Genomic DNA, 17859 nt, shown 5'->3' on the forward strand with positions numbered 1-17859 from the left:
AGCAGTGCACGTTTAACACTGGAGGACTTGTGCTGTTTTCCCTCCTGGCCACTGCTGAATGCTTCAGTTGGGGGATTTGGAGGGGTGACTAAACCCAGAATATTGCCAAGCACTGGCAAAATGTGTCTTGGTGTAACATCACTGACTTCAGTGGAGTTACTCCCCAAATCCACAATGTCCTTACCCAGCTCTCAGCTGGTTTTGTTGCTTTACAACCCATGGGACACTGTCAGTCATGGATTTACTGGGGCCTCACAAAGCAGGAGCTGCTGTCAGAATGCATATTTCAGCACCACCAAAAAAAAAAAGAAAGGAAGAGCTTTAAATATGTATTAAGAAGTTTTAAAAATAATAAATCACAAAATAAAATGGTGACAAAAGAAACAAAACTGAAAAAGCTCCCTGAGTGTGGTTTTGGTAGGAATTATGCAGAGTGGAGAAGCTGGGGAGCCAACACTGACACTGCTGGGTTTGAAATCTCAAATCAACAGTGAAGGTGGCCACATCACTTTTTTCACACTGTCTCACAGGATCTCAGGCAGCTGCTCTCCCTGGAGCAATGTCCGGGCTGGGCTAGCACAGAGCTCTCTAAAATCTCTCAGGACTCTGCTGATCCTTCCAGCTCAGGATATTCTGTCATTCTGTGGAGATCATCCCTGCACAATAACAACATGCCTGGGGCTGTCTCTGCGCTGTGTCTCCCTCAGAGGCCTTTAGGGACTTTTGAGGAACAAACAGCACAGGATAAATGGAACGATAAAGGGAAGGAGCAGAGCAATTACCCAGAACCAGCCAGGCCAGGCACAGGACAGCGAGGCCACAGCTCTGGTGGCACAGGACATACTTTTCCTCCTCAAGGTGGATAAGGAGGGTGAAGCAGAGGTAAGGCTTTGCCTGGGTGTGACATGGAAGGGAAAGGCACCGTGTCCCCCATTTGTCTGGAGCCCTGCTGTTCCTCCCAGGTGCTGTGGTCTGGGCTGGCAGCAGCCCAGGTGCAGCAAGGCAGGAGCACTTGGCTCCAGTCAATGTCCCCATCACCAGGGCTCTCCAGATCCTGTCACAGGGAATGGCAGCAGCCCCGCTGTTAATGTGATGTTCCCATCAGCGAGATGTTAATGCTGGTGAGATGCAGATCCCATCTGGATTAATGACTTTAAGGGGAGCAGGTTCCTGGTCACAGCCAGTGCTCCCAGTGTCCCCAGGGCTGTGTGCTGGCAGAACGTCCCTGTCAGGGACAGGCTATAGCAGCCTGTTACTGCACAGCAACCCTGATTTTGGGTTACACCCATCTCATCCTCCACACCACGACAGCTTCAGACTGAAATTTCAACAAAATTTCTTCATGGAACAGCTTGTCCACCCCTGGCACAGATGAAATCCCCATCCCCGGCGGGATTTAAAAGCCGCATGGATGTGGCACTTGCGGACAAGGCCCAGTGATGCCGGCCGCTCTCCAGCAGCTTCCCCAGCCGGGGTGACTCGCTGCTGCCCCGCGCTGCCACAGGCGGCGGCACCGCCCCCTGCCGCGGGCCCGGCGGCCGCCCCGCCCTCAGCGCCGCGGGCCCGCGCGGCCCCCGTAGCCGGGCCGGAAGTGCCGCGGTTGCCATGGCAGCGGGCGGGGCGGGGCGGGCGCGGCCATGGCGGCGGCGGGGCCGGGGGAGCCGGCGGAGCTGAGCGCGGCCGGGTCTCTGCGGCGCTGCCTGGCGCGGCTCGCCGCTCTGCAGCCCCGGCCTGACAGCGGCCGCCGCACCGAGCTGCACCTGCTCTTCGACCAGCTCATCTCGGAGAGCTGCGGGCCCGAGCCCGCGGCCGCGCCCGGCCCGCAGGTACCGCGGGGGTGAGGGGACACACCCGGCGGCTCCGGGGGCGTGGCCGTGTGGGGATGGGGGGGACGCGGCTCGGCCGCGGCTGTGGCGGGGTTTGTCCCGCTGTGCCACCCCGCGTGTCCCCGTAGGAGCCCCAAAGGTTCCACCCCACGTTCCTCCCACGCTCCTCTGCCCATCCCCGGGCCCTTCTCCGGCTCCTTGGTGACTCTGGGCTCTGCTGCCCTGTGCCAGAGCTGCCGGGTGTGGATACAGTGGGACTCGGCAATTTTCGTAGTCTGATGTTGGAGAAATAATAACTTTTTAAGCCTTAAAGCAAGCCCTTCAAAGCTGAGCACTCTTGATGAGCAGCATGGATGCTGCTCCATTGGCAGCTCACAGTTCTTCATTATTATTATACTGCTTTGTCTTCATTTTATTTCCAAAGCAGGCTTACTTTGCATTTTGGAATTAATTGATTTTTGGACAGTGCTCTTCTATTCCTTGATCTAACTTGGCATTTTTCTTGAGCCACTATTATTGTGTTTGTAGTCCCTAAATAATAAACTGAGGCTTTCTCTTGCAGGATGTTTGTGCTGTGCTTGTCCAAGGCTGTCAGCTGGTTCCCCTTGATCAGGAACATCTTGTCAGCAAAGTCTGTCAGCTTATCCATCACTTACTCAACAGATATCAGGTAGGAAGAGTTTGGCCATGTCCCTCTTTTCCCTTAATAAGCCAGTGGAACACTGTCTTCTTCCAGGGCTGTGGAACCAACCTTCAGGCAGACTTTCTTAGATTTTCACTGTATTATTTATTTTTGGGTAGCTGAGGCTCTCATCTGGTTCTAGCATGGTTCCTCATGAAACCAGTTCTAACTCAGAAGTGATTCACCATGGGAAATAGTCTTGGTTTTAGGACACTTGTACAGATTTATCCATTTCTTGTCAGATGTGTTCTCTGCCTGTGTGTAATTTTAACAGCCAGATCACCAATTTCTCTGGTCACAATTTTTATTGACTGCAGCAGTACAAGTTGATGTTTATCTTGACCTTTACTTTTATGGCAGGTGATGGTTGATGAGCAGAGCTTGAATTTCCTTCTCTCCTACTGCATCTCTGCTCTGAGGCAGTGCAGCTCCTGGACACATGTTGAAATTCTGCAAGCCTTAGCAGCTCTTGTTTACAATAATGGGCCTAAGTGTCAGAAGGTGAGTTTACAAACTGAGAGTAAGTAACAACAAAAACATTTGCCCACTGCTGTTTCTGCTTTGTTTCCTGAGATAAAGAATAAAGAAGTTCTCAAATTATGTTACCTTTCATGCTAAGATTAGGTCCCCCTTAAATAGTGGCTGATATTTATGGGAAAGTTGAATTTCAGTTGTATTTATTAATAATTATTATTCCCATGTGGAATACTCTGTACCTGCAGGGATCACCATTAAATAAGGGCACAGGCTCAGCCTGCAGACCAACCACCCTGTGCCTCAGGCAGGAGGACCACAGGGAGCCTCAAATTGCACTTAACTCCCCAGGCTGCAGTGAGGATGCTGAAATGCATCCTGTAACCAGATCAGGGCTTCAGCTGGGTGCTGTTTCAAAGCAGAGGCTCTCGAGTATCAATCCTGTGTGAAGCTCCTTGTTGCTGCAGCTGACAGTGTTTGAAATGCTGAATCCTCCTGCTGTCAGCAGCTTGTGGCAGCTTGCAAAGCAGTCTCTGCTGCTGGGCTGAGCATGGGGTGGTGATGCTCACAGTTTGGGAGCTGCCAGCTTGTGTGGGCTTGCAGCTTGTGTGGTGGCAGCAGTTTGGTGCAGCAGTTGTTCCTAGCTTGGCTTCATGTCTGGGAAGAGAGCATAAACTGGGACTCAGCTGAGCTGTTCTCTGCTCTGTCCTTTCTCAATACAAAATAAAAGGTCTTAAGGAATTAAGATTTTCTATAAATCTGTCTCTGGAATCTGTATTTGCAGCTGAGGATTTTTAGGGTTTGTTTTGCTTCTCATTATCATGCTTTGATTTCTTGATTGGTAATAAATTCAGCTAGTTTCACTAAGTCAGGTTTGCTCTGCCCATGATGTTTATCAGTGAGTGACCTCTCTTTGTCCTTGTCTCAACTCCTGAACCTTTCCTTATATTTTCCCTCCCCTGCCCATCTGAGGAGCAGTTTTGGTGGCTGATGTCCAGCCAGGCTCCAGCCACCTCCCCTGATGTTTAGCCCCCAAACACAAGACCCAGGAGGCTGAGGGAGGAGCACTGACCCCTCATGACTTTTTTTGGTTTGTTTTCAGTATCTCCCAGAGCTGCTGAGCAAGGCTGGGCTCCTGCTGCAGTTCAGTGACCCTGGCCAGCCAGATGTGGAGCTCAGGAGGGCAGCTGTGCGCAGCATGGCAAACCTGTGTCTCAGGTGTGTACAAACCTTCTCAGGGGGTTAGAAAGTACATCTGCCAGCACAGGGCCAGCAAGGTGTAGGTGCATGAATTTGAAATGCAGAGCTTCACTGTTCCAAGACATCTGTGCATAAAACCATAAGCTCTCAGTCTTCCAGAAATAATGTTACAGGGATTAGTTTAGGGAAGAAAAGAAAAGCTGTTGTGCTATCTGTTTATTTGTGCAGGAGGTTTTCTTTTGTCCTCTGTATGGTAGAGCTGGCCCCTTTCAATCAGCCATCCATCCAGCTGGGGCTCTGCAGGCTAGCAGAGGGTTTGGGTGGGACTTGGTGTAACAGACTGTAAAGCAACCTCCTGCTGTAATTTTAGTGTCCCTGGACAGCCATACCTGGATGAATCCTACAGAAGTGTCTGTTTTCAAACTTTCCTGAGTGTTCTGCAGTCTTCAAAAACCTCTGATGTGGATGACATCACTTTTTGCATGGTGAGCCTAATTGTCTAAAATACTCCAATTAGGAGATTGTGCTGCTGGAATATGTGGAATTTGGAATGTTTTCAATTAAGGTTTTGCTTTAATTGTCTATAATTTATCATATTACTGTCCCAATTGAGCAGAACTGTCATTGCCTAGAAATTTACTTGAAAGATGTGAACCTCCAGTTCTTGGGAAGGAAAAGTAAGTAATTCTTTGTTTTCAGTTGCTGCAAAGTGCACTGAAAGGTGTCCAGTCACTTCTCAATGGTGGGAAGATGAAACTGATGCAAACAGACCAGATTGGAGCTCTTCTGGCAGTGTTGAAGGTAAATCCTTAAATCCACCGGGAGAAAGAGGCAGACTGGGAGGTTCCAGGTGCTATTAAGTGAGAAACTAGAAAATGAGTAAGAGGGAGCAGAGAAGGCTGAGAGTGGGGGGAAATGGAGTGTGAGATATTAAAGAAAAATATATTTGTTTTTTCTCACAGCATCTTCACTGCACTCCCCACAGCAGAGTGTGAGAGGAAGATGGGGGGCTTGGGGTTTTTTGGGGGAGGACCTGGGGGAAGAAGCACAGCTGAAAATTGGTGAATTCACCCGAGTGAATAACAATACAGAGCTCTAACATTTGTGTTCCTGCTGCAGAAATGCATGTTCCATGGGCTGCCAGGACTGAGCATAGAGGTGCCCACAGCCCTGTACCCTGCTCCTTTACCTCAGTATGATAAAAGGTCACCTGTCAAGCAGGAGCAGTCAGAACCAGCCACCTCTAAGCAGACAGGGGTAAGCTGAGCTGCTCCTGATTCTCCAGCCTGTTTGTTGTGGTTGTGTCTTACCTGTTGTGATATTGGTGGCTCTTCATGTCCTGGGCATGTGGTACATTTAATTCTTTGCTTCAAAGGTGACGATTATAAATTCTTCTCTGCTTTGGGAACTCAGGTGACACAAACAAATCGCTCTGCAGGGCTTGGCTTTCCTCAGCTAAGCTCTGTGCAACAGTTATTCATCCATAGCCAAGAATTCCTGGCCTCTAGGCACGGGATTGATACGTGCAAATTCTCCAAAGCTTTTGATTTTATAAGTCACGTTTTCTCTCCTAACACTTGCACAATTGTTTGACTCTTTCTTAGGGAAGTCAAGTTCATTTAAGACTGATTTCTTGCCCCATCTGTTCTGCTTAATCCTTCTACAGGTTATTTTTTAAACCTGTAAATACTTTGGATTACTGATTATCTGAAAAACATTAGGGAAAATAAAGTTATCTAGTCATGTTGATTTGTTTATGTTTAGGTGCTGGAAAGAAAGAATAGTTAGTGTTCCCTACCGTAAATTTAAAAGAACTACAGAAGTATTTTATGTTGTTCTTTAACCACTTTTGTGTGAAATAAGATTTTTAGCTTAAAGTTTCCTTGGATCTATTTTTCTTTACTGCTGAAGAAGCTAAAGCTTAGTTTTTGAGGCTATTCAGTTATAAACTGTTTACTTAGGTATTACTGAAATTTTGTGACTGTTGCTGTTAAAAAGCAGAATTTAAGAACTCAGGTACTAAAGAGTGACTGTTGCTGTGTGTAGAGTATTGCAGAGACATGTAACTGCATTTCTCTATTCGTTAAGTATTGACTAAGAAAAATCAATTTTTTATCTTAGAGCCGAAGAAAAAAATGCAAAGGGAAACAAAAGAAGGGAGAGTTTGGAGAAGAAGGAAGAGAAGACTCAGGAGATGCAGGAAGTGAGCCAGTGCTGGGAGCAGACATGCTGAAGTTGCACTTGGGGGATGTGCAGGGCAGCCCTTGCCCGGAGCCTCGGCCCCATGTGTGGGATGTGTGTGCTGGGAAGGAGCCCCTGCCCCTCCCCATGGGCTGCAAACGCATCAGCAGCAGCGAGTCAGAGTATTCTGACACTGAAGGTGGAATCCAGAGCAAAGTCAGGTGATTGTTGTGCACACAGACACAGAAACACGGGGTCCATAAACCACTTCCACACCACCCTTTGTTCTTAATCAAAACTGCTGAGGAAATTACTTTCCCTTGTGATTTATGAGATGATACAAGGAAATTGGAAGGCAGTAATTTGTGTTGGTTTGGAAGTCAATTTGTTCTTCCTTTTCCTGTTCTTGGTCTAAAAGATTTCCTCTCACAGCCAGCCACTAATACACATAGAAGAGGTGGAGTCCATCCCTTGTCCCTGCTGTTTTCATTAATCTTTTTGTTTGTGTTTTAGGTCTTACCAAGCCAACGTTCGCCAAGGGGCTCTGGCCTGTTTCCTCTCCACTATAAAGTCCATAGAAAAGAGAGTTCTCTATGGCTACTGGTCAGCATTTGTTCCTGATGCCCCTGGTATTGGCAGCCCCCAGTCTGTGTCCTTGATGACTATTGCTCTAAAGGACCCTTCTCCAAAGGTGAGGCACTTCTGAGTACAAAAGTTATTCTGTTTTCCCTTGTTAATCTTGGGAGTTGTCTTCTCTGGCCTTCAGTATGTATTTGGCTACTGCCCAAGACATAGGAAGCATTGGCTAAGGAAACAAAGGATTGGTTCTGTATTGCTTAAAGTTATTAAAATAAGATAGTTTGAATTGAATTTTCTCTTTCTAGAGATGATTTAATGTATTTTAAAATTCTCCACCTGCTCAAAAGAGGTGTTAAAAGATATCACAAATATTTTATCATTTCAGACTCGTGCCTGTGCTCTTCAAGTCCTCTCAGCCTTCCTGGAAGGTTCTAAGCAGTTCCTCTCCGTGGCTGAAGATGCCAATGACCACAAGAGAGCTTTTACTCCCTTCTCTGTCACCATTGCTTCCAGCATCCGGGAGCTGCACCGCTGCCTGCTGCTGGCCCTGGTGGCTGAGTCCTCCTCCCAGACACTGACACAGATAGTCAAGGTACCTGCATTGCACATGTGCCACATGCTCCCAGGGGCTGACACTGCTCTCTATAGAATCCTGAAGAAAGATTGCACAGAATGGCTGTGGAGGAGTGAGGTGGTGGTGGTGAGAAACAGACCTTTGTCATCTCACAAGATTTTATTGTCTGAGCCATCCTGCAGAATCATGGAATCACAGAATGGTTTGGGTTGGAAGGGACCTTAAAGATCACCTTGTTTCAATCACCTGCTGTGGACAAGTGACACCTTCCACTAGACCAGGTTCCTCAGAGTTCCATCCAGAGTCAAAAGGGTTTTTTTTCAGCATAATTCTCTTTTTTTCTGCATTTTTTTAGTCCTTTTGGAGCTCAATGAACCTATAAAACGATTTTGAAGACTTACAGTGACTTTAAAACTGGAGTCCAAATTGACAAATTCTTCCATAGGCGATCAAAATTCCTTGATCTTCATGCCACCTCACAGTAGTTAAATCCTTGTTCTCAGGAACCGAGTTTGTATCCAGTGTTCACATGGCAGATAATTGGGGTGGTTTTTTTCAGGTGCCCTCAGATAATGAGCTGCCTGAGTGACCTAAATTACAAATGTAAAAGCAAAGCTGTTGGAGGCCAGGCTGACATTGTAACCAGCACCTTTCTCTGTGTTTCAGTGCCTTGCAAACTTGGTTTCCAATGCACCCTACAGTCGATTGAAGCCTGGGCTGCTTACCAGGGTGTGGAACCAGATCAAGCCCTACATCTCTCACAAAGGTTTGCATTCTCTCTCAATTATATTCATCCTCTGTGCTCCATAAATCCATAATTCAGTAGCAGTGAGTGTTTATATGTTTTAATCTGCCTTGTCTGAAAACTGCTGATAGAGGATGCTGGGCCATCAGTGAGGTTCTAATGAAGCATTTTTTGCTTTTTCTTCTCCCTCATTGTCTCTTGCAGATGTTAACGTTCGAGTTTCCAGCCTCACATTGTTGGGTGCAATAGTTTCTGTCCAGGCACCTTTGCCAGAGGTGCAGCTGCTGCTGCAGCAGCCCAGCTCCTCAGGGCTGAATAGCAGCGGCAGCACAACCCCTCGGCGCTTCAGCTCCTGTGAGCACTGGAGGAAAGCCCTGCCCAGGGCAGGGGAAAACCCTCTGGACAGCGCAGCAGGGTGTGGCCCTGCAGAGCCCTGCTGGCTGCTGCACCTGTGTGTCTCCATCATCATCCTGCCCAGGGAGGATTCCTGCTCCGACAGCGACGCCGCCTTCCCGTCGCTGGGCAGTGTCTACGAGCCGTGTCCCCTGCGCCTGGAGGCCCTGCAGGTGGGAGGGCTGCACTGGCAGCCTGGCCCACATCCAGCTGCCTCCCTCAGTCATGGATTCCCTTTGCTGCCTGCTTTCTCAGGGAGATTCAGGCTGAGGTTTTGGGGCTGAGCTGCTGTGACTCAAACAGAAACATTTTGGTTCCGTGGCTACAGCGTGACTGCAAACCTGCTGCAGCAAGCTCATCTGCCTGTGATTTTTTTATCTTCAATGTTTTTTTCAATATTATTTGGGGGTGTGTGCTGGCAGACTGTGAGTCTTCCACTCCTCCATACAGAATCCAAATTAAAGTTTTGGTGGAAAACAGTGAGAAAGAGTCCTGCAGACAGAGAACAGTCTGCAAGGAGTACCTGTGGGTGCTGAGGCTTGGCTTTGTTTTAATTCATGTAGCCACAGCAAAGGGTAAGATTTTGTAACTTGCATCCCAAGAAGTCTCACTGTTTTTCTGGAACAGTGAATATTTGTTAAATCCAGCTTCACAGAAAGCAGCAGCAATGTTACAGGAGGTACAGAATGTCTTGCTCTTAGTTTTTTTTGGCTACAGGAGCCCTCACAGTAAATAATTCATGGTCTTGCTACCTGATAGTGCTTTTGTGGCTCTTCTTTGAACAAGATAATGGAACAAGGAGGCTTTTAATCAGCTCTGGTATTCCAGAAGTTGTGCTGCAAGGTGTATCTGTTACATCAGAGTTCAGTGTATGGTGCCAGGGTTGATTTGCCCATTAACATAATTTCAGGGTGTAGTTGGGGTATTTTGGGTAAACACAAGGAAGAAACGCTGAATGGAATTTCTTTTGTCTGTGTTTAGGTGTTGGCTCTTCTTGTGAAAGGTTATTTCCCTATGGCTCAGAGCTATTTCCTAGAACTTGGAGAAGTGGCTTGCAGATGTATGGAAGAAATGGATCCATCCATTCAGCTTCATGGAGCCAAAGTAAGAACAGGGAAACACATCAAGTTGTTTTACCAAGTCAGTTTTATCTGTCTGTGTGCTTTGCAAATGCAGATGAGTGGTGATGAATATTCAGAGCATCTGTGTGTGTGATATAGAAATGCAGTACCCTGACACTTGGAGAAATGCACCTTCAGCTTCCAGTCTTGAAGTCTCAGCAGAATTTTGTTGCTCTGCTGAGTCACCAGGAAGCTTGGGAAGTGCAAGGACGACAACACTGGTCCTTTTCTGGCTGAGCATCAGCTGGTGCAGGGACTGGACTCTGTGACCCAAAGATTCCCTCTTTGTGAAGTAGTTTGTTATGCTGTGATTGCTGGAGACTTTATGTAGAAAAGGCTTTTCCTCTAATTTCAGTACTAGCAGGGACAGAGCAGTCCAAACCAGTACTGAATCTTTTATATTTGTTCCCTGGGTGAGTAGATGCAGTGCTAGGTAAAGGTTCTGCAGTTCCATTGTCCTTGAGTCATGCCTGATGAAAACCTCCTTGCTTTTTGTTCTGTGTAGCTTCTGGAGGAGCTGGGCACAGGTGTCCTGCAGCAGCACAAACCTGACTCCCCCACTGCCCCTGAGCAGAGAGTGCCTGTCAGTGTGGTAAGTGTGAGATTCCACCTCACTGAGCTCTTCCCTGGGTCTGCAAAGTCACTGGCACAGACACAGATAATTGCAGAGAAGCAGGAAGGGACTCAGACTGCAGCTTTATGGATGCCAGCATGGACACTTTCTGGAGACTTCCTGCAGTAATTTGGCAGTTTTTCTTGTCTGTAGACAGATGTGTTGGGTTTTATTTATTTTACATGATGTTAACCCTGTGTCTTTGCCTCTCCTCTCCCCAACTCTTGCAGTCTGCTGTAGCTCAGAGAGCTGGAAGAACAGCACTGATTTTGTGTGTGTCATTAGTGCTGCATAAAACTTTTAGAATTTTGGTGAATTTGCATTGTTAAAGAGCCAGCATACATTTTCTGGCTGGTCACAAGTGCAGAGAGAGTGGCCAGAACCACAATAGATGTGAACTTAGCCAACAAACAGCTGATTAATTTTTCTAAGTTTGCAGAAGCTGAGTAATATAGGTCTGTTTAAGTTTTCCTCCTGTGAACAGAAGACAAGCTTAAAAATTCCTTTGGCTCATGCTAAGTTTTGATCATACAAGACAGGAAATGTGTTCAGTAGCATCAGGTTCCTGTTATTTGCTATGAATGTAAATTGTCAGGCAAATGAAAACACTCAGCTGTGTGAATTCAGGAGTGGGATTACAGTTTTATTTCATGCAGTTTAAATTTCTGGGTATGATGATCATCTTTAAGACAAGAGCTTAGGCTTAACTGCTGATTTTAAAAGATAAACCTGGCTGCTTCTCCTGCAGGTTGTGACCTTCTGGACAATGATGTTGAATGGCCCCTTACCTGGCACTCTGCAGAACTCCCCCCATGCCACTCTCCAGACAAGTGCCTGTGATGCCCTGTCCTCTATCTTACCAGAGGCCTTCAGCCTCCTGCAGGTAGGAGAACACACCTTTAAATGTGCTGGTTTTATCTTTGGGGCTTTGTCCTTGTCCACCAGATTACAGTAGTGTAAAACCTTTTAAAACTTAGCAGGAGAAAGCAAAGAAACCTTCCCAATATTTTTTTTTCTCATTCTGAACATTGTGACTTTTGAAGGCTGGAAAAGGCAATGTTGGGAGTAATTAGCCTGTCAGAACAATTAAGGTGTGGGTCACAGCAGCTGTTTGGCCCTGCCATGAATATCCAGGAGATGAAGAACAAGAATTTCATGGCATGAGGGAGGGTTGAGGGATTGTTATTCTGCTGATTAATTCTTTGAAGAGCCAGCTGAGCCAACAGCCAGGGCCTGATGTTGTGCAGCCATTTGCATGTGTTTTTTCCCCTTGCAACATGAAATATGCTTTTAAACATGAAAGCCTTGGCAGTGGATCCCCCCTGCATTGTGCAGCTCCTTCTGTGTCACTGTGCCCTTGCTGGGGAGTGCTCTGCCAGATCTCATTTGCCCAGGAATTGCTGGTCCAGCAGTATCTCTGGAATTCTCCAAGTACAGCATGTACTTCACCCCCCTGTACTTTGATCCCAGCCCCTCTCCTGTCCCTGTGGCCAAGTGGGGTCAAGTCAGTGCCCACTCTGACCTTTTGTCATGGGCTGGTGAACTGACAACCTGCCTAGGCTGAGCTCACCCTGCCTGCCTGGCCTGGTTAATGAGGGGCAGAGAGGGAAGGAAGGCAGGAGCAACCCATCCCCTCTGTGTGAGCTCTGATGGGCCATTCCTTCTGCTTGGAGGAGAGTTAATACTTTGATTTCCTTCCTGGTCTTACCTGGCAGCAGTGAGATCCTGTGTGCTGGAATCATTCTGTTTCCTGGCTGGGCTCCTGAAACACTTCTCCCTTAATCTAGAGCATGCTCTGAGTGAGAGCTCCTTCAGACACAGGGTCTTTCAGAGAATTTCCTGTGGCACAGAGCTCTGCTCAGCCCCCTGCTGCCACTGCTGCTCCTCTTTGCAGGGTGACCAGCAGATCCTGTGTGTCACGTTGCTGCTTGGCCTGAACCACAGCGAGAACCCCCTGGTGAAAGCTGCTGCTGCCCGTGCCCTGGGAGTCTACATCCTCTTCCCGTGCCTCAGGCAGGTCAGAGCCAGCCCATTCCCTTCTTCTCAGCCATTTTATAATGAACCATAAGGTGTGGAACACGGATTTGTTTGAAATTAGTTCACTTTCATACTTTTATTTAGTTAAATCCGCTAATACTGTAGTACAGTTATAATTTTCCTTACTGGCTCCAGACCTGCTTTTTGTGTGAGAGCAGAATCAGTGCAGCTTTAAGGGAGGTGAAGCAGGAGTATGAGGAAAAGGAGAGAGGTCAGGATCTTCCCAGGCTCTCAGGGATGGAAGCTGGAGTGGTTAGTTTGGCACAGAGGAGCTGCAGGAGGTGAGGGGGAGCTGGGATAAAGGGAACAGCTCCAGGATTCTATGACTTGAACAAGTTTTTAATATGAAGCCTTCAATTTTGCTTAAAACTAAGAAATAAATCTTATTTTAAAAAAACCAAAATCTGTTTCTTTTACAAATACAATCTTAGCTTAGCTGAGCTGGAAGATTAGTTTTTACAATGCAACCTTTAAGTGAATGATTTTAATAAAAAAAAAAAAAAAAGCTGTAGCTGACTTTGGAGTTTAATTCCAAAATATTTTGAAAGAAAATCCTTTACCACAGGCACATGTAATGTGCCATAGAAGAGAAGATTAGACAGGCAGCTCAACAGGGAGTTTGGAGAAGCAATTACTTTAAGAGTGGGATTTGATGGATATAAGGTTCCAGTCCATGTAATTATGTTAAAATCCAAAGTAACTAAATCACCGATGGAATTAAATAATCTGTTGTAGTTTTTCAGCACCAGCTACCCAAGAGTGGTGGACTTGATCAGCATTCAGGCTTGGACTGTTAATTAAAGGTCAGGCAAAGCTGCAGAGAGAGCACCATGAGCTCATTAAAAGGTGTCACCTAGAAAATAAATGAACAGAGCTGGTCTCTCTCTCATTTTCCCTGGGAAAAGCAGTGTGTTACTAAGGAAATCACCTGTGTTTTGAGAACTTTGTAACTTTGCAGCAGTTTTTGCTTTGACAGGATGTGATGTTTGTGGCAGACACAGCAAATGCCATTCTGAATTCCCTCCATGACAAGTCTCCCAACGTCCGTGCCAAGGCAGCCTGGTCCCTGGGCAACCTCACAGACACCCTGATCATCAACATGTAGGTGACACACCCTGCCCTGGGTCACACCCTGCCCCTGTCCCTGTCCCCAGGTGTCACACAGACCACACTCATGGTCTGCAAGAGGACATGGCCTCAGGCTGTGCCAGGAGAGCTCCAGGCTGGACATGAGGAGGAATTTCCCCATGGAAAGGGTGGTCAGGCTCTGGAAGGGGCTGCCAGGGAGGTTTGGAGTCCAAGGAGTGACTGGATGTGGCACTCAGTGCTCTGGGCTGGGGACAAGGTGGGCATCAGGCACAGCTTGGACTTGATGCTCTGGATGGGCTTTTCCAACCAAAATGATTCTATGGTACTTAACACCAAAAAAAAGCTCAATTTTGGCTTGGATCCTTCTTTTTAAGCACCCTCTGCCTATGTGTCTGTCAGTGTGTGACACTGTTTAAGCATCCTGTATCCATCTGGGAACACCTTCCACTAGCCCAGCTTGCTCCCAGCCCTGTCCAGCCTGGCCTTGGACACTTCCAGGGAAGCCACAGCTTCTCTGGGCACCCTCACAGGAATCAGTTTTTTTCTACTATCTGCTCTAAACCTACTCAGTTTGAAGCCATTCCCCCTTGTCCTGTCACTCTAAGGAGATTCTCTTTAAAACTTTTCACTTTTCAGTTTTCCATTTCTTGTGTGTTGCTTGGTGTAATTACATGGTTCCTTTACTTTCAACATAGCACAGAAGTAAAATTAATAAATATTTAACCCTTCCTCAAGCCAGAGAGTGAGGGAAGCCCAACCTACTGTTACATTTTTAACAGGAAAATAGTTATCATATATTCCTGCTACAGAATTACCCCTGAGCAATTCCTTGCCCTCTGTTTTTTATTACAGACTTAACCATTGCTAACCAGCTTTCTTGCATTGATAGTTTGGTTTTAAATTAATAAACATAGTGGTCACATGCAGAAAGGTCTGCCTTATATATTAGCCTTCTAAAGAGTGAAGGTTGTTTGTTCTTGGGCCTTTATAAAGGGTGGTATCACATCTTTGGGGATGGAGCAGCTGAGCTGGGTGTTCACAGGGTGCCTCTCCTGCCAGGGAAACCATGGGACAAAGCTTCCAGGAGGAACTTTCTGATCTGCTGCTGCTGAAATTGCTGCGGTCTGCAACAGAAGCATCCAAGGACAGAGACAAGGTAAGGCTGAGGGAAGGAGGGTGGAGTTGGTGCAGTTAATAAAAGGAAAGGAAAAAGGCACCAGTTCCTTTAAGTCTCTTTGCCCCAACGTTTGAGGGGAGCTGCAGCTCAGATCCTCCCCTGAGGGCTGGTGTTCAGAGGTTTTGGTGGTTTTGTGTAGTGTTTGAATTGCTGGGAATTTGCCTGGGCTTTTCCACAGTGCAGGAGGTTTTGGTTTGTTTTGTGGCCATTTGCAGAGAATGATCTTTGTGGTGGCATTTGGGAAGACACAGTGTGATTCCAGCTGTGCTCCTTGCTGGCTCTGAGATGATTTCACAGCAAGCTTGAAATCAAACCTGCCAACAGCCCCAAAACTGGAGAGGTTTTTGTGTGTTGCAGGTCAAGAGCAACGCTGTCCGTGCCCTGGGGAACGTGCTGCATTTCCTGCAGCCCTGCCACGTGGGCAACCCCAGGTTCAGGGAGGCCATTGAGGAGTCCCTGCAGGCCCTGATTGCCACGGTGGGCAGCGAGGCCACCATGAAGGTGCGCTGGAACGCCTGCTACGCGCTGGGCAACGTCTTCAAGAACCCTGCCCTGCCTCTGGGTGAGAGCCTGCTCCCTGCCTGGGCTGCCTCAGCACTTGTGGGCTGCTCACGTCAGCTCTGGTGGGGTGGAGAAGGGGGGAAGACAGCAAAGCTGAGTCTTGCTGTCACAGCTTTGCCAGGGCTCTTCCCAGTGGGACAGACTCAGCTCCTTCCAGTGCCAGTGCAGGTGTAACTGCTGGATTGTCATGTAAGGAAAGAGTGTGAGGGTGGGATTATAGCTGTGAATGAATGCCACATGTCCTCTTGTAAAACTTCAGGAGATTAACTCTTCTAACTAATATTTCATTTCATAACCCCTGATTCTCTCATTTAAACCACAATAAATTCAATAAATGTCAGGCCATTAAATATTCAGGAGACATTTATAGTTTTGCATATTTTGGCTGATTAAAAAAGGTATTTTTTTGTTGTTTTTTTTATTTCAGGAGAGGCTCCTTGGGCCAGGCAAGCTTTCAGTGCCCTTTCGTCTGTAGTCAAGTCCTGCAAGAACTTCAAAGTGCGAATCAAGTCAGCCATGGCCCTGTCCATCCCCAGCAAGAGGGAATGCTATGGCTCCACAGAGCAGTTCTGCCAAATCTGGAGTGCCCTGGTGGTGGCCCTGCAGAGGAGCCAGGACACCGAGGACTTCCTGGAGTTCAAGTACAGCTCCAGCCTCAGGACGCAGATCTGCCAGGCTCTGCTGCACTTGCTGCAGCTGGCCAGGAGCACAGACCTGCCCCTCATTGGGGGCAGCCTCAGGGAGCACGGGGAGCACATCAAACCCTACGTCCTGCAGTACCTGAGGTCCTCAGGGGAGGAGAGTGAAACAGGAGCACACACAGACCTGGGGGAGAGGGAGAGAGGAGTGCAGGGAGCCATCGAGCACCTCAGTGGGATAGAGAGAGAGCTGCAGGGCAAGGCCAGGCTCAGAGTGTCCCTGTACCTGGAGGATGTGCTGACAGACCACACCAACGCCACAGAGCTGACAGAGGCTTGAAGGAAACACCCATTTCAGTGACCAAAACTTCCACAGGGAGCACCAAACTCTGTTCCCTTGCACAGGATGTCCGGAGGAAAAGTTTCCTGCTGCTGATACTAAATACTTCATTTCAGACTTTATTAATAATGCCTCTAGGACTTCATTTTTATATTATTATTATTACTTTTTACTGTGGTGTTTGGTGAACTCTGCTGTTGCCCTCCCTGGGGCTGGTTTGTGCACTTTGCTGCCACAGCGTCGCCACTTGGAAAACAAACACCTTTTCCTCCTCTGTGTTTTTTATAAAGCTGCCTGTTCCCTCAGCTTATCTCAAAGCAGGATTCAGAATCATGTTTGTAAAGCAGGGGGCTGGAAGAATTTTGTTTTTCAGAGCATTGCAAATGTTGTCACTCTAGTGTTCCTGCAATAAACCCAAATAGGCCAATATTTGAAGAATAGCTTAGAGCAAACACCCTTTGCCTTTACCTGTCTGTGTTCCCGTGTCATACACCTGGCCTGTGCCTGCCTGCTGCCTCTACTCATCCTGTCTTCAAAAAAAGTCAAAATTCCTTGTTTCCAGGTGGATGGCTGCCTATGCCAGAAAATTCAAAGTAGGTTCTCCAAGGCTGGAATTTTGGCTCTCCAAGCACAGTGTGGGAGCTTCAGTGACATTCTAAGAGCACATGGATTTGTTTCTGGTTCTGTAGTTCTGTCCCCGTCCATTCCTTCCTGCTGCTGTAACTTGCTCTGTGTTTGCTCTGTGCTTACTCTGCTGATAGCTGGGGGAGCCCTGAGCTCTCTGATGTTGCTGGGGACAAATCAGCACCTCCAGGAATGAGCAGGGCTCTGGGGCTCTCAGAGTTAAGTGCCTGCTGTCCTAACCCTGGGCTGGATGTTTGAACAGAGCTCAGGGCAAGCCCTGCCTGTTGTAAAACCTGTGGGGGATACAAAATTCATCTGCTTTGTTCTTCCACCCTCACTGCTGGTTTCAGCAGGCCTCAAGTGCTGAGAGTATCCAAAACTTCCTGGAGCCTTTTTCAGGGCATGGATGGGGCCAGTTCTCTGCCTGGGATGATTTCTCCTGCTGTACCAGCCCTGTGTGTGTGTCAGGCTGGGAAACCCTGGGATGGAGGCAGAGCTGAGCATCCCTGCTGGGCCCTGGCCTGGCTCTGCTTCAAGTGACACATTTGCACTTCAGCTTCACTTGCTCCTTTCCTCTCTGGCTGCTGCAGCTGTACCTGATCACATCTGTGAGCTCCCACACCTGAAGCAAGCTTGTGTTTCTCCACTAGTTTGGGGACAAATCTGTCCCATAGGCACTGAAAGCACAACTTGGCCTGGATTTCTTTCCCAAAGTTAATGTCTAGAGCTGCCTCCATCCTGTACCAGCTGGAATGCTGATGCTGAGGCAGCTGTGGGACTTGGGAGCAGGGGGTACCTGAGCTGAGTGTGCTCCAGCAGCCCCATCCAGTGTCAGGCTGTTCTCTGGACAGAGAAATCTCTGTTTTTATGCACCCCAGGAAGCAGATGGGAGCTTTGGGCACAAAGGGGTGTGTCCTGTGCCACACCTCGCTGCCAGAGAGTGCCACAGGGCTGGATGCAGCCTCTGTCCTCCCCGGTGGGACACGAGGTGCTGGGGGCCGGGGA

The 17859-nt window shown here is 47.8% G+C and overlaps 1 protein-coding gene across 1 annotated transcript; it reads left to right on the forward strand.

The window, feature by feature from the left end:
* The first annotated feature begins 1628 nt into the window (after positions 1–1628).
* HEATR6 (HEAT repeat containing 6) lies at positions 1629–16686 on the forward strand. The gene is made up of 20 exons (XM_056507026.1): positions 1629–1826; positions 2389–2496; positions 2869–3009; positions 4085–4200; positions 4553–4667; positions 4882–4983; positions 5302–5439; positions 6304–6584; positions 6877–7054; positions 7328–7534; positions 8183–8282; positions 8466–8827; positions 9636–9758; positions 10281–10367; positions 11137–11271; positions 12283–12405; positions 13402–13526; positions 14574–14670; positions 15049–15253; positions 15680–16686. The coding sequence occupies exons 1-20, from the start codon at positions 1638–1640 to the stop codon at positions 16228–16230; spliced, it is 3483 nt and encodes a 1160-aa protein (XP_056363001.1). The 5' UTR covers positions 1629–1637; the 3' UTR covers positions 16231–16686.
* The last annotated feature ends 1173 nt before the right edge of the window (positions 16687–17859 follow it).

Source organism: Oenanthe melanoleuca, chromosome 19 (assembly GCF_029582105.1).
Source record: "Oenanthe melanoleuca isolate GR-GAL-2019-014 chromosome 19, OMel1.0, whole genome shotgun sequence".
Classification (NCBI taxonomy): Eukaryota; Metazoa; Chordata; class Aves; order Passeriformes; family Muscicapidae; genus Oenanthe; species Oenanthe melanoleuca.